This window comes from Sorghum bicolor, chromosome 1 (assembly GCF_000003195.3).
Source record: "Sorghum bicolor cultivar BTx623 chromosome 1, Sorghum_bicolor_NCBIv3, whole genome shotgun sequence".
Classification (NCBI taxonomy): Eukaryota; Viridiplantae; Streptophyta; class Magnoliopsida; order Poales; family Poaceae; genus Sorghum; species Sorghum bicolor.
The window spans coordinates 18843503-18859067 of record NC_012870.2 but is presented as its reverse complement, the minus strand read 5'-3'; the positions used below and the strand labels follow the sequence as shown (position 1 = coordinate 18859067).

Below are 15565 nucleotides of genomic sequence, written 5' to 3'. Positions count from 1 at the left end.
AGGGAGAGAGGAACCCACACCCCTCTCAACCCTAGGAACACCACCTCCTTTGTAAAGTGTGCCAACACCAACAAGTGTACACCACCAAAGTGCAAGTGTGTTAGCATTTTCACAAACATTTTACCAAAGGAGTTAGCCTCTCAACTTGCCACGCCACTCGATCCTAACACGTATGCAAAGTTAGATCGCTCAAGTGGCACTAGATGACCGATATGCAAACAAGTTTGCCCCTCTTGATAGTACGGCCATCTATCCTAAATCCGGTCATAAACTTCTCTACACACCTATGACCGGTGAAATAGAAAAGCCCTAGGTTATACCTTTGCCTTACGCTTTCCATTCCATCTCATCCAATGTTGATGCAACACATGCACCAACCAATCACCAAAATGATATGATCCACTTCATATCATCACGTGACCGTATTGGTTCATCGATCTTGACCTCACTTGCTCTTCACCATTGCCTCGGTCCATCGGCGCCAAGTCTTGCTCAAGCTTCACCGTCACACGCGGTCCCTCGCTTCAAAGCCTCCGACTTGCCCTTCACTCTTGCAACCGGTCCATCGAGCCAAGCCTCATCTTGATCTTCTCCACCTTGGTCACATGACTCCATATCATGTCTCATATGCAATGAGCTCCTCCATCATCACATAATCACCCGTGGACTAATCTCCTGTGTATCTCATATAAATACTATTAGTCCACCTAAGTTGTCACTCAATTACCAAAACCAAACAAGAACCTTTCAAAGTCGAAGCCCAGAAGCTTGCCGACCCAGTGGTGCTGCGGGATCGTGGCGAGGCGTTGATCGAGGAGGCACTTCAGGCTGTAGTGGTCGATCTTGACGACGAAGCGCCGTCCCCACAGGTACGGGCGCCAGTGCCGTACGGCCTGAACGAGGCCGATGAGCTCGCGCTCGTAGGCGGCCAGCGCGCGTTGGCGGGGCGCCACGGGCCGGCTGAAGAAGGCGATCAGATGGCCCTCCTGGATCAGGACGGTGCCGAAGCCGACGGTAGATGCGTCACACTCGACGGTGAACAGCTTGGAGAAGTCGGGCATGGCGAGGACGGGGGCGGCCGTGACGGCGGCCTTGATAGCGGCGAACGCGGCGGCCGCTGAGTCGTCCTAGGAGAAGCCGTCCTTCTTGAGCAGCGCCGTTAATGGTGCAGCAATGGCCCCGTAGCCGTGGACGAACTTGCGGTAGTACCCGGCGAGGCCGAGGACACCGCGCACCGCCCGGGCTGAACGCGGCGCCGGCCAGTCGTGGATCGCCTGCACCTTGGCTGGATCCATGGCCACGCCCGCCACGGAGATGATATGGCCAAGGTAGGCGACGGAGGACGCTCCAAAGGAACACTTGGAGCGCTTGATGAACAGCTGGTGCCGGCGCAGCTCGTCGAGGACGGCCCGGAGATGGCGAAGGTGGTCTGCCCATGACTTGCTGTAAATAAGAAAGTCATCAAAAAAAAATACCAGGACGAAGCGGTGCAGGAACGGGCGGAGCACGTCGTTCATCAGGGCCTGGAACGTCGTCGGAGCGTTGCACAGCCCGAACGCCATCACTAGGAACTCGTAGAGGCCGTCGTGGGTGCGGAACGCCGTCTTGTGCACGTCTTCCGGCCGCATCCGCACCTGGTGGTAACCAGACCGGAGGTCCAGCTTGGTGAAGAACTTGGCGCCATGGAGCTCGTCGAGAAGCTCATTGACCACCAGGATCGGGAAGGCATCCTTGACGGTGAGGGCGCTGAGTGCCCGGTAGTCGACGCAGAAACGCCACGAGCCATCGGCCTTCTTGACGAGGAGCACGGGCGACCAGAAGGGGGAGTCGCTGCGGCGGACGATCCCCTGCTCAATCATGGCAGCGCACTGGCGTTCCAGCTCGTCTTTGTGTGCCGTGGGGTACCGGTAGGGTCGGACGGCGACGGGTTGGGCGTCCGGCTTCAGGATGATGCGATGGTCGTGCGCACGTTTGGGGGGCAGACCGACGGGGTCTGCGAAGAGCCCCCCCGAACGCGTGCAGCAAGGCGTCCAGCAGGGGACCGGCCTCCGAAGTCGCGCGCAGCGCCGGGACGGCCGGAGAGGCCACGCCAGTGCAGGAGATCGTGCGCCCGTGCCGCTGGAAAGACATGCGCTGGCTGCCCAGATCCCAAACAATGGGGCCCAACGCGCCGAGCCACCGGGTACCGAGGACAACGTCGTACCCGGCCAGGGGCATGACGAAGAGGTCGGCCAGGAACGCCTCGCTGTCGATGAGTAGGGGCGCGTCGCGGATGACGCCTTCGCAGGTGACGTGTTCGCCGTTCGCGACCAGGGCGATGAGGCGTGGCCTGTGGCAGAGAGGGAGACCCGAACGCCGTGCCGCCTCTGCCAATATGAAGTTGTGCGTGCTGCCGGAGTCGAGGAGGGCGACGAGGGCAGCGTCGCCGAGGGCCACGCGGAGCTGCATGGTGCCCGCCATGGGCACACCAGCCACGGCCTGCAGGGAGAAGCAGGGCACCTCGGTGTCGGGCTCAGCAGCCCCTGCGTCGTCCCCGGCCTCGTCGATTTTGACGCCATCCAGAAAGAAAATGCGCCGGCAAAAGCGGTTATGGCCACTGGAATATTTTTCGTTACAGTTAAAACAAAGGCCGTGACGGCGCCGTTCCGCCATTTCATCTGGAGTGAGGCGCGCGAGGATTGCCGTCTCCACGGCCCTGCTGGACGGCCGCCGGTGGTGCAGGCAGCGCCAGCTGCTGCGGAGGTGGAGGCAGAGCGGCTCGGGGAGCAGGCGTGGGCAGAAGGCCCCGTGCGGGTGCCCTGGGAGGAGGCAGTGCCAGCCGGTCAGCCTCCATCAGTTCCACCTGCCGCGCAAGACTCATGGCGGCTGCCAGCGTCGCTGGGTTGTGGATGCGGACGGCGTGGCTGAGGGGAGGAAGAAGACCGCCGGTGAAGAGTTGGACCCGCTGCGCTTCGTCCAGGCGGCCGGCACGCGGTAGGAGGGCCTGGAACCGATTAGATTATTCCTCCACGGTGCCTGTCCGCCGACATTCAGCCAACTCGAACAGCGGAGCTGACCGGAGTGGGGGGCCAAATCGCTCGTTGAGGAGGTCCTTGAAGTGCCCCCACGTCGGTGTGCCCTCGTCCTCCTGGAGCTGGACGTACCAGAACTGCGCGACGTCTTCCAGATGGTACGAGGCCATCCACACCCGCTCCTCGGCCATGGTGCGCTGTTGACGGAAGTACGAGTCGCATTTGTTGAGGAAGAGCATCGGATCGGACTTGCCGTCATAGCGGGGAAAGTCCAGTTTCTGGAACTTTGGAGGGCGATCAAGGTCGCGCGTACCCTCCAGACGACCGCCGCTGTCCGACGAGGATGCAGACTTTTCCTTCAGGGCGGCCATGTCCGCCTTCATGGTGGTCATCTCGGCGGCGAGGGACTTCCGGGACGCCAGCACGTCGGCGATGGAGGGCTCAGTCATGGCTGGTGTTGGCGCGGCTGAGCTGTCGGCAGAACGGGGCGATGGTGGTGGGCTGGTGTTGTGGGCGGCGGCTTTGGAGGACTGAGCGGAGCGAGAAGGCGAGGATCAACGTGACCGTGATACTAGGTTGTCAAGGGCGTTAAACCCCTGACTTGCCGGACCGCGGCTACGCAGTTCGTAGCCGTCGGCCGTCTTCTCCGGCGGGGTTATGCCCCCCAGCCGCAGGCTTAGTAGAAGAGGGAGAGGAGAGTAGGATAATTTCTTGCTTGATTCATTCTCGGCTGATTACAGGAATATATATAGCTCTTGGCCCAACCGATCTAAGGAAACTCCCCCTAATTTAGGGATTGCCCAGACCCCTTAATTGTAGGAGTTGTTAAAACGGCCAACTAATCAATCCCTTGATTGTAGCTACTCTATCCCCTGATTCTAGCCACTGGAAGTTGCCGCTTTGGGCCCTGTCTCTATCTCTGCGCGCCCAGCACGCTCAGCTGCGCGGCGTATGTCGCGGGCGCGCCTGCGCCTGACATATGTGCGGCCGCACATGACACAGTTGAACCAATGTTTTAGAAATCAGGATAGGGACTTGTGGGATAAAAAGAAAATTGACTAGGACTGCATGAACATGATTCAAATTCTTGAGCAAGAGAATTGGTAATCTTGGCACAAAATCGATTCTAGGACCGCATGAAAGCAATAACCACATATGGTAGTTCTTGAAAAAAATGACACAAACACAGAAACATTGGCTTTAATTTTTAGAGACTCTAATAAGCAGCATCTTGTGAACTAGACCTTGCGATTGTGAGGCACACCGTGATACAAAGCAGATCCTAGGACTGCATGAAAACAATAATCACATATGGCAGTTCTTGAAAAAATGACACAAATAAAGAAACATTGGCTTTAATTTTTAGAGACTGTAATAAGCAGCATCTTGTGTACTAGACCTTGTGATTGTGAGGCACACTGTGATACAAAGCAGTTTCTAATATTGGAATATAAAGTCAATCACATAAAGAATGCAGGTCAATCAGAACAAATGTGGCCAAGCATCGCTAATTATGTTGTCTCACCTTTGGCAATTTTATCTTCTATTCTATTGCCTTCTTCAGAGATATGGCCTGCCTCCAGTCAAGTTGAACCTTCACGAAAGAAATCATATAGACATTGGAATATCAAGGCAACAATATCCATGATAATTTGGGACTTCTGAAACCTATGTCTAATGCTACTATACTACGCAGTCGATCGAAACAAAAAGTAGATAAAGCATCCAGTGTTTTTTCCTAAAAAATACTAAAAAAGCATATGAACTCACGCAGCATTGTGTGCAGGTAAGGAGAAGTAAGAAAGCATCAAAAGCTGCTTCATCTGTTTTGTTTCACAGACTGTCATAGTGCATAGTTGATTGATGAGATGGGTACACTGCAATTAGAGTGCATTGCATCTATGTTTTTCCGTGTATAGGCCCAAGAACACTGATATATGTGCATTGCTGTCAGTGGCAACTTCAGTATAGAGCAATGCAAGCGCAGGAGTGCAGCAATTAGCCTATTTTAATTAGGTGGATCTAACATACTGAATTGAGTTCAGGTTGCACAAAGTGTCACAGATCGTTAAATCCATCGTCGCGTTCAACATCCTGGATGATGTCTTCTTCTTTTTCCCGACCTTTGATCCTACAACTCTGAACAAGTTCATTCTTGCAGAAATTGAGAGTTTGACATTTTACTCTGTCCTAAACAGGTTCTATTATCCTAGTTATGTTGCGCACTAGAGTGAAATTCCAACTTTCGCACTCTGTCTACGCTCAAATGAGTAGCATATTAAATGGGTGATGACTTGCTCACTACATAAATAAATTTATGCAGTTAGCTCTAATCCTTTGACAACTAGTACTACTACTAGATTACAGATGACATCATGGAGACGGTTGGAAGAAGAAAAGTTGAAAACAAAATCAACATGCCACTACCATCGCAACTAGCAGCTTCATCTTGGAAGGACGAGGAGGAGAGAAGAAGGGCTCACCAGATCTTGCAACAACGTTGGTCAGTCACGAAGTACTGGTGGAGCCATCGCGGTCGGGTCAGCGGGCAGCGGATGAAGAGCTGTGCGAGCATCCGCGATTCACAAGCGGATGCACGGGGTGGAGTGTGGAGCAAGTGAGGATATGATCAGAAAATCCTAGATGCGGTACAAAGAGATGTAGGTGGAAGCGACCTCACCTAGGGAGTTAGGAGACGGACGTGCAGGTGCTGCATGGTGGCGGCGACGGAGGAGAAGTCAAGATGAGGGCGGAGGGGAGGCGTCATGAGCGAGTCGAGGAATCAAAGGAAGAAGAAAGCATGGGGAATCTCTCTCAATCGAAACGTCGTGGATGTGTTCCTAGCAGAAAACACTGAGAAGTGGGCTGCCATCCTTGACTTTATGGGCTGCAAAGGGGCCACAAATTTGGTCCGAGAGAGGCTAGCATAGGTCAGATTGGCCCATGAAAAAGGCCGGGATCCCCTCGGAAAACTGGGCTGCCAAGGGAGGTCTGAGGGTGTCACGGACGTGGCGCTCTCCTCTCCAATGGTCGTCTCAGGGTTGTTGATCTTGAAGAATTTTAATTAATAAACCAAGCCACAACAAAAAAAATAATATTTTATATAAATTTTTAAATAAGATGAGTGGTCAAACTTGGTATAAAAAAACAAACGTTTTATAATTTAGGATGGATTGAGTATTAAACTATCCACAGTTCTACAATCCAGCATCCAGTACCGAAGAAAAGAGAGAGAAATTAACTAAAGTACTTTGGAGAAAACTCATAGCCCCATTCTTTTTAAAAGAATTAAAATGGGCTAACCGGATGGATATAGAGTGCATGAAAATATTGATGTAGGTCCTGTTTAATATAGAACAAAAAACAATCACCTGGAATTTATGTGAGACCATATGACGAAGACGCTGGTAATAAACAGGTCCGATGAAAATCTCAGTCCATCTCAGTGCCAAAAACTCGCTCCACTGTAAAGGACCTCTTTTCCATGATAATTAAACCCATAAGATATTAAGATGCAAGCACGGGACTCAATTCGTCCACAATCGAATTAGCCTTGCGGGGATCCTTTGTCCTGTTTGAGTGAGTTTGCAAAAGGTGTTGCATCAATGAACATTCCAACATACTTTCAGCTTGTAAGGACAAAACAATTTATCCATGAGCATAGAACTTTTAGGAGGACAACTTGTCTAGAAAGCATGTCAAAGTCCTCCAAAGGTGAAAAAGGGCAATTTTCAAAGTGAATAAAGTGCAACCATCGACCACTAGAAAATAAACAGTATTGTCCTGCAAAAAAAATTTTGGTTGACATTTATTAAACACCAAATCATTTCTTGTGAGCCAAATAACCCAACAGAGGGCTGCTACACCTGACAATAACAAGAGATTGTATTTTTGTTGACCCAATTTAGAGCAATCTCCAAACATATGGGCTATATTCCTTGGTGGTCTCAAACCAAAAACACAGCGAACCATATCCATAGCCTTAGCGACAATACAACCAAAGAATAAATGTTTTATGGTTTCCAGGCTGCTGCAGAAGCTGCAAACCTTACTACCATTCTAATTTCTTTTGACCAGATTATCCTATGTGAGTATAACTTTTTTAGGAACCACAAGAAAATCTTAATTTTCGAAGGAAGTTTCATTCACCAAATCTCTTGCTTAACCTTAACCCCATTGTTGAGAAGGTGATTGTACATTGATTGAACTGAAAAGGATCCATTTTTATAGAGCCACCAGACAAATTTGTCTGATTCCTCACCTAGGTTGATTTCTAAAAGACGTCCAACTAACTCGTGCCATTGTGACAGCTTATTCCCCGTCAAAATCCTTATAAAGGAAACATTTAGGCGAGTAAACTGTAGAGTATCGGCAATTGTTGCATGTTTTTTACGTATAATACTATAAAGACCTGGGTATTGAGTTTTAAAAGCTTAGCTGCCTAACCAAATATCCTCCCAGAAATTGATTTGGGTACCGTTATTTAATTTAAAGCAGCCCAATGTAAGGAATTGATTCTTGACATCCATAAGACTACTCCAAAAATGTGAATCCCTAGCTTTTTTTCTCAATTGGCTCAACTGTTTACCTTTTATATACTTTTCTTATCAATTGTTGGCACATGCCATCGTCATAAAAGTTTAAAAAGCCATTTACTCAAGAGCCATTTATTCTGTAAGTCTAGATTAAGCACACCTATTCCACCCTATTTTTCGGCTGACATAAAATGGGCCACTTAATCATTCTCGATCTATAAAACTCTAATTTTTTAAGTACCTCCCTCGGTATTTCAAAAAAGACATCATAAATATAGGCAAACTAGAAAGAACTGAATTACCCTCCCGAGGAGAGTAATTTTCCTTTCCAACTACTTAGTTTTTTTCTCAAATCTCTCCTCAATATGCTTCCAATCTCTATTGAAAAGTTTTTTAATGCATTAGGATACCCAGATATTTAGGCCCCGTTTGATACGGCTCCACTTCACCAATGAAGCCATTTTTTAGACTTTAACTTCATGAACAGCTCAATCGGTGAAGCTTGAGCTATTTTAGTAAATCATTTAGTAAAACAACTCCACTTTGACAGCTCCAGTGAGTATTAATAAAAAAATTGTTGGGTCCTTGTTCCGTGCTCATGCACAATTATTGAGGAGAGGTATTCCCCAAACAAATTGTAAGTACTTTTGTTTTTTTTCTAGTTACGTATCTTTTTATTAAACATATCTACATATACATTGTGTTTAAATATACAATAAAAACAATGTATTAAATAGACAGTCAAAATGGCTCGAAATTTAGAACTGAGGTAGTGTTTATGTATTTATTTCATGTGTTTTTAGGTATCTTCGATGTTCTTTTTTCTTATTATCTTGCAGCTCTACTGGGGCAATGCTCCGTCCATTTTTTTCCCTTGCGCCGCTTGAACACTGTAGAGGGCCAAGTTCCACTTTGACTTGTATTTCTTGGGTTGGTTTATTTCTTTTTTAATAAAAAAATTATATTATTTGTTTATACGTTTCTTCCTTTTTCTTTGGATTATTTTCTATTTATCACCTACTCTAGATTACTTTATCTTATATAGTCAGATCTGTCACGTTTTCTTCACCTATGGCTTGATTTTCATATTACATATTCGCTAATCTGAAAAGTCATGTACTGTTTACTGATTTATCACGAGAGAAAAATACTGGCAGAAAAAATACAGCTGATAAGATAGGCGAACGGGCTAGTCTGATAACTTTGTTGGTGTTACCATGGTCTAGTTGCTCGTCATTCAACACCTGGCAGAAAAAATAAGAATCATTATTTTTTAGATGGATTGAGTACCTTTATGACTAAGGGTGTGTTTCGTTCATCGTGGAATGCAAAATATAAAATGATAAGTACTTTGAAATGATGAAATGCAAAATATCAAATTTTTCATGGACATGTTTAATCCTACCCAAAATACCAATTTTTTTTTTTGTGTTGGTGGGGGTGAGCACGGGCTCCCAGTCGGTTTGGGTTTTTTTTTCTTTTGAGGGCAAAATCCAAAATAGAGAATAACTATTTTTTTATCAAAAGTCTTGCATGATATTTAGTTCTATGTAAAATAATGGACTAAAATCTAGAATTTTTTAAGATGACAGGAAACTAAACACCTCTTAAGATGAAGGGCCAAATCAACGGTCAGGGACGGCTTTGTCCAAATAAAAATCGACCAGGGACGGCAAATCGGCATTCGGCAACCACATCAGTCAACGCGCACGAGCTCTTGCTATCCCATTTGTCCCTCCCCTCGAGCGCCCGAGCCGACCGAGCCAATCAGCCAAGTAGCCAAACTGCGAAAGCACCGGCGACAAGACGCGCTCCGCACGTCTGAAATCCGGGAACCATCACCAGCCATGAGCCCGCACCCAATGGCCGGCTCCACCAAGGTGCTGGCCGCCGTCCTGCTCGTCGACCTCGTCGCCTTCGGCCTCGCCATCGGCGCCGTGCAGAGCCACCCCTCGGTACATTCCCCCTGCCGCCGTCTTCCTTTCCTAGCTGCGTTTTCTGTCTTCCCTTTTTTCTGACGCGGGTGCCGGCGTCGCCACCGCTCATCTCCTTGTTTGCCGTCCCGGCTCCGCAGGCGAGGCTGGAGACGGACGCGCGGCAGGAGTGGACCTACTGCGTGTACCGCACCGACGCCGCCACGGCGCTGGGTGGCGCCGCGCTCGCGCTGCTGCTCGTGGGGCAGGCGGTGTCCGCCATCGCCAGCCGCTGCTTCTGCTGCGGGTCCGCCGCGCTGCGGCCCGGCGGCGCCCGGGCCTGCGCGCTCGTCCTCTTCCTCTCCTCCTGGTACCACCGATTCTTCCCCCGCCGATCCCAATCTTCTCCTGTCCTCCGACCTCCCCCAAACTCTTCCCCTTGCTCGGCTCGCCACCTTGACTTCCCGCGTGACGCTGACGCGCGGGCCCCCACCCGCTGGTGGCCTCTCGGCCCGTATTGCGTTCTCGGTTTTTTTAGCAGAGAGTCGTGAGATTTTAGCAATTGGAATGGAATCTTCGCTGTCCATGTTGGGCTACCGTAAAGTCAAGAGCTGTGCGTGTAGGAAAGCGTGTTGGATCAATCAACGCCTGCCCAATGTCGCTCAGCAGAACTATTGACTAGTTCTGAGGCTTGCCGGAAATCAAGGGTGGTAATGTGATTTGTTCGCGTGCTAGCAATTTCGTTGGCACTTGGTGGAAAACATAATTCTGATTGCACATAGGTTGATTTCACATATAGAAAATTTGATGAAAAATTGTCGAATGTGCTTGGCAGCAACTAGTTGTTTCCTTTAATATGTTATTAGAAGAACAACTGGTTTTGCTTTTTTTCTCTCTCGTGAAAGCTGCTAAGGTATTCAGCCATTTTTTTTTCAAGGGCACCATAGTTTACTGGATTTTGGAGGTGGTCCATGTGTTCTTTCATGGTTTCATCACATTTACTAGCGACCAAGGTTAACAAATGAATTCTGTAGACAAAAGATATGATGCTTTCTTGTTGAGAATTTTAGTTTGTATATAACTCTAGGTAAAATGTTTTATGGTAGCTGGCAGGAGATCTGCTCATTAACATTTGTATTTTACATGTTGCTTTGTGGATTTGCACATGGTTCTGGAGACATAATTATTGGAATGGTAGTGTGGTGTTGGCTCCAGTGGAATCCAAAGTGCGCTGCCTGCTCAATTATAAATTAAAATGCAGAAATTGTTTAAATGATCTCTGTCTGATTGTACAGAATTGGTCAGAACAGAGAAGAGGTCATAGATTATGTCATTGACAATAAAAAGGACCATCAAACTTGGTTGCCGTCTTTTAAGTTTGCTGGTGTTGAAAAAAAGATGACCTGGTCAATGTCATATTGGTTAAGGACATACTGGGTCAATGAAGGCTTGAGTACGTATTCGCTCAGAAGACTGCATGTTTTCATCTGTGGGGTCTAGGATATCTCTTAGGAGCATTCTAAGTCTGATCTAGTAATATAATCATTTTCCTTAATTTGTCTGATAAAGATATGGAAGAGTAAAAATTCACATAATTTATGCCTGCATGAACTCCAAATTCAGCCCGTGTTTAATTTGTCTGATAAAGATGCGGAGTAGTAAGAATTCGTGTCATTTATGGTTGCATGAACTCCAAACTCCGCCCAAGTTTATTTTTTATCAACATTTGTAAATTCTTCCAGAGTTGTTTGCTTTTTCGTCTTCCACAAAGTAAAACTATTAAGTATAACTAACTAGCCAGGCATGCGGGGTTGTACTAATTCATGGCGTTCAAGCATAAATATCCCAATGTAGATGTCCGTGTCCTCAATCTTGCTCGTGACTACGTGAGGTTGCTGACTTGCTGCCACTATGCTGGTATGAAATTTATTGTAGCTGTTCAGTATTATGTACTAGGATTGCATGTATCTCATGAACGATCAGGAATGAAGAACATCACTTGTGGAAGTTCCTAATGCTGACCTTCTGATATTGTTAAGAACCTCTGACTATTTATAATTTGCCATTTTTTTTAGCTGCCATTTGCAAATGTCACTTGCCTGGGGAAGTTCGTTTTTGAACTTCTGGAATCATTAGATTACCAAAGTTAATTCTCAAAAAAAAAAGATTACCAAAGTTGATTTGTTTTTCTTTGAACTGTCTGGTTTATTATCGAAAGAAAGGGGGGTTTTATCCAAGATTTCGTGTCCCTCTGGTGTTTGAAACAGGGCATGTTTGGTTACTTTTCTGACTTTGTCTTGTTTATAGATTTGCTGGTACTAGAACCATTCAAAACCCCAGTGAATACACGTACAAGCTATCCATGACACTAACCTATTTGCTTGTCCTACACAGGGTGACATTTGTCATCGCTGAGGCGTGCTTGCTGGCTGGTCTGTTGCAATCCGCCTACCACACTGGCTACCGGAAGGTCTTTTTCCAGAACCCGCCGGACTGCGAGACCGTGCGGAGGGGCACGTTCGGAGCCGGCGCCGCGTTTGCCCTTTTCACCGGCGTGCTCACCTCGGCCTACTACTACAGCTTCTCCAAGTCGCGGATCCACTACCACCGCCCGGAAGCCGCCATCGGCATGACCCCGCTGTAACAGATTTGCCGTCTCTCTGCAGTAACAGTTTTGATAGCAACTATATATACATGTATTAGCTTTTGCATATATTGTGCTCGGCTGGTACCTCGAGTTGAACTCATTACTCATGTACAAGGATGGCTGCTGGTGCTGGACCAGGGCCAGCCTGTCCTTACTGAATGGGAATTTCCGGTGCCTGCTGCTATGTCTCCTTTTCCTAGTCTTTTTACTAGACGTGTAGATTTGTATACGCACATGGAAAATATTGTTGAAATGTATCATCATAGACAAGAATATGGTAGCTTAGAGTGTTCACTGCTTTGGATTCAAGGACTACGTAATTGGTTGATAGATCATAGATTGACCCCCAATCGACATTTCGACAAAGCATACAGTAGCATATAAAAAGGGAGGGGTGCCGGAGCAAGTGCCTGAAAAAAAAAAGACCCAATAAAATAGTACTCCCCTGTACCAAAATAAACTATCTTAGTTTGATCAATCTTATAGGAAAGTTTGGTAATTTTATTATAGAGAAGTGTAATAAGTATATATAACATATATAACACTAAAAAAATACATTATGAAAATATAGGGAAGTGTAAGTATAACATATTTTACTTAGAACAACTCTAGAAGTTATTTAATCTAGGACGGAGGGAGTGAAAAATAAGGTTACAATTTTGTAAGGTTCAAAACTCAGATCCTTTTGAATGGATTTTTTTTTTCTCTATTCCTATGTATTTCATGTGAAATTAAACTGATTCTTGTAAAATCATTGCATGATTCATGTGAAATGCCTACATTCTTAACAAGCCCTGAGCAAACAAGGTGAAACCCACCTTGGCAATAGGATGATTATATTGGACCATGGTCCAGATAGCATAGTATTGTTGGCATGCACACACAATTTTAGCTAAGAACACATAATACAATACGAGCACAAAAAGTAGAGAAAACAAAGCTGATCGTGTACTAGTATACGTACGTTTTGCAATACACGCAGACATATAAGCGTATGTAAGTAGGCAAGAACATGTACTAATACAAGCTCTACTGGTAGTCTATAGTATAGCAGTACGCACTTAGCAAGCCCCATCAAAGCCGGGCATGCCATCTTGCTGCCATTCGCTCCAGTACTGCAAGGCGACGCAGTTGGCCTCCGCCTCGGCCGCCGTCGTCCCCGCTGCTCCAAGAGTGCTGACATCGCCGCCGGTCCCCTGCGGCGGCGGCGGCGGCGCCGTGGCCGCGGACATTTGCTGCCACGCGCCCAGGTCGATGGCGTAGCCACCCCCGCCCACGGCCGCGCCTGGCTGGAACTGCAACAGCTGCTGCCGCAGGAAGTCCGGGAACGTGTCGGCGCCGCCAACACCGAGGACGTTCGTCGCAGCCGCGGCCGCCGAGGCGGACGCCTTCGCACTGCCGCCCTTGGCGCCGCGCCTGTTCTTGCGGCCGCCGCCGACGGGCACGTCGCGGAGCGTGCCGCCCTCGGTCCAGTGGCGGCGGCACGCCTTGCAGAGGTACCGCGGCTGCTCGCGGCTGTAGTTGTTGTAGTAGCAGAACTTGGTGTTGGCGGACTGGCACCGCGGGCACTGCCGCGGCGGCGGGCGCGGCAGCGGCGGGTGGCCCGCGCCGCCCGCGTTCCTGCTGGCTGATCCCTGCCTCGGAGGCGGAGGCGCCGCCGCCGCGGCATTCAGGGCGTTCGTCGTCGCCACGACGCCACCTGTTGGTACAACACTGATACCACCGGTGGCACCACCGTATCCCTGTCCCTGGCAAGAACAAGAACACACGGCGATCGAGTCATCATCTCATGTGGTCATGTGCATGTCTGAGTGCAAGATATATATATGTATCAGCCTATCAGGGTATAGGCACGTACCATGGCAAGGGGAGGCGGCGGCCTAGCACTAGCAGGGATCAGGTAAGAGAGGTGCGACGAAGCGGAAGAGGAAGGAGAGGTCAGAAAGGAGGACGGCATGGCTGGCGGGGCGTCGCGGCGACGGCCAGGGCAGCTTGTTGGCGGCGGAGAGGGCGGCGTCGTCGAACGGTGCGCGCTGCTTGCTGCGGTGGGAGTGCCACGGTGACGCTCTGCGCATGTCGGTGCCGGACCGGTGATGCGCCCCCGCCCACGACTCCTCCAGGTCGAGCTCCTCTAGCTATATAGGCAGTACTGCCTCCAAAACACACAGCTCTGCATGCAAGATTAATTAACAGTTTCTCGAAGTAATGTAATGTAATCCTAGCTAGTTCTCGATCTCAGGAGCTGGCGCGACTGTGCTATGGAATTGGTGTAACTATACCCTGATGACGATCGAAGGAGAAGGTAGCTAGCTAGCTCTAGGAACGAAGCTGAAGTGAAACACGAAGGCCACGAGCCATGGAGGCGTTTCAGTGCTCGTGCTCGAGGTGGTTATATAGGCGATGATGGAGCGAGAGAGAGAGAGAGAGAGAGAGAGAGAGAGAGAGAGAGAGAGAGAGGCCGCCACGCTTTAGTTAGGAAGGCTCGTTGCACTTGTACATTATTGGGTGACAGAGCCATGAGAAACAAAAAGACATCTTTGCTTAAGCGTTAAGGCCATAGTGGGGAGAACGGACCGGAGATGAGAGCCAGCGCGACGGGAAATAAAGCGTGGACCAGCAGGTGTATGTACGTGGACTGGCTGAATGCGCGGTTCTGTGGGCACAGTGCCGGCACCGAACACGACGGTTCTGGCCAGGTGCGCGCCGGCGGCTCGGCGGTTTTGCTGGATTTAATTTGCTCATCAACGAGCGGGCTAATAGCTTATAGCTAGCGTGCGTGTCTGGGATCAAACACGTACACGAGAGCATCGATCGACTGGCTCATCGATCTTCGCCGCCGTTGCTTCGGCCGCCAGCGCGCGTTTCCCTCCCGTTCCCCATATACGCTCAGACGACGGGCGCGCGGCGGAAGTGGGTGGCGCCGGCTCGGCAGCGCACCGATGGATATGTATCGATAGCTTTTCCTTGCGAGCGAAGAAGACGAGTGACACACTGACACTGACACAGCACTGTGATTGCAAAAGCAAGCTCTAATCTACGTAGTGTGTACATGTAACCAGGCTGTATAATTTAGTCGGGTGTTGGGCGGGCCAGCGACGACGGCGACAGGAACCGGCCGGCGAGGAGGCGCTGGTCGTCAAGATGGGGGTGGTTGCTCCATGGAGCGACATTGGAACTATCCACTGACCCATACAAGGATGAAAGGGGCACCGATGGATTCTTTTGCTGAAATAGACTAGATTAGGAGCTCCATTGGATCGTATGGTTTAACTCATGCATCACGCGCGCTCACATGTTAAAGCATTTGAACCAATAACGCACCAACTGCTCTGCGCCGTTGCATGCGCTGCTTTAGCCTCACGCTAAGGCAGCATCTGCTGCTTCAATCAATTCTTCGATGCAAGTTTTTCCATTCGCCTTATAGGGCCTTGTTTAGTAATATTTTTTTTTTACAAAATG

The 15565-nt window shown here is 48.8% G+C and overlaps 2 protein-coding genes across 3 annotated transcripts; one reads left to right on the top strand and one right to left on the bottom strand.

Moving 5' to 3' along the window:
- Positions 9200-12398, top strand: LOC8067095. The gene is made up of 3 exons (XM_002466966.2): positions 9200-9501; positions 9621-9829; positions 11854-12398. Exons 1-3 carry the CDS (start codon positions 9394-9396, stop codon positions 12101-12103), a joined length of 567 nt encoding a protein of 188 aa, XP_002467011.1. The 5' UTR covers positions 9200-9393; the 3' UTR covers positions 12104-12398.
- On the bottom strand, positions 12902-14549 carry LOC8065811 (dof zinc finger protein DOF2.4). Of its 2 annotated transcripts, XM_021451787.1 has the most exons (3): positions 14386-14549; positions 13965-14276; positions 12902-13854 (listed from the first exon to the last, which is right to left on the bottom strand). In XM_021451787.1, the coding sequence occupies exons 2-3, from the start codon at positions 14061-14063 to the stop codon at positions 13168-13170; spliced, it is 786 nt and encodes a 261-aa protein (XP_021307462.1). In that variant the 5' UTR covers positions 14064-14276; positions 14386-14549; the 3' UTR covers positions 12902-13167. The 2 variants fall into 2 exon arrangements, with proteins under 2 accessions (XP_021307462.1, XP_002464429.1); XM_002464384.2 differs by having other exon boundaries at positions 13965-14546.

Bases quoted from the DNA above. Each gene is read 5' to 3' on its own strand.
- LOC8067095 (XM_002466966.2), top strand. From the start codon at position 9,394: ATGAGCCCGCACCCAATGGCCGGCTCCACCAAGGTGCTGGCCGCCGTC. The intron at 9,502-9,620 runs GTACATTCCCCC...CCGGCTCCGCAG, and splicing joins CCGTGCAGAGCCACCCCTCG to GCGAGGCTGGAGACGGACGC. The intron at 9,830-11,853 runs GTACCACCGATT...TGTCCTACACAG, and splicing joins GTCCTCTTCCTCTCCTCCTG to GGTGACATTTGTCATCGCTG.
- LOC8065811 (XM_021451787.1), bottom strand. From the start codon at position 14,063: ATGCCGTCCTCCTTTCTGACCTCTCCTTCCTCTTCCGCTTCGTCGCAC. The intron at 13,855-13,964 runs GTACGTGCCTAT...TGTTCTTGCCAG, and splicing joins CGCCGCCTCCCCTTGCCATG to GGACAGGGATACGGTGGTGC.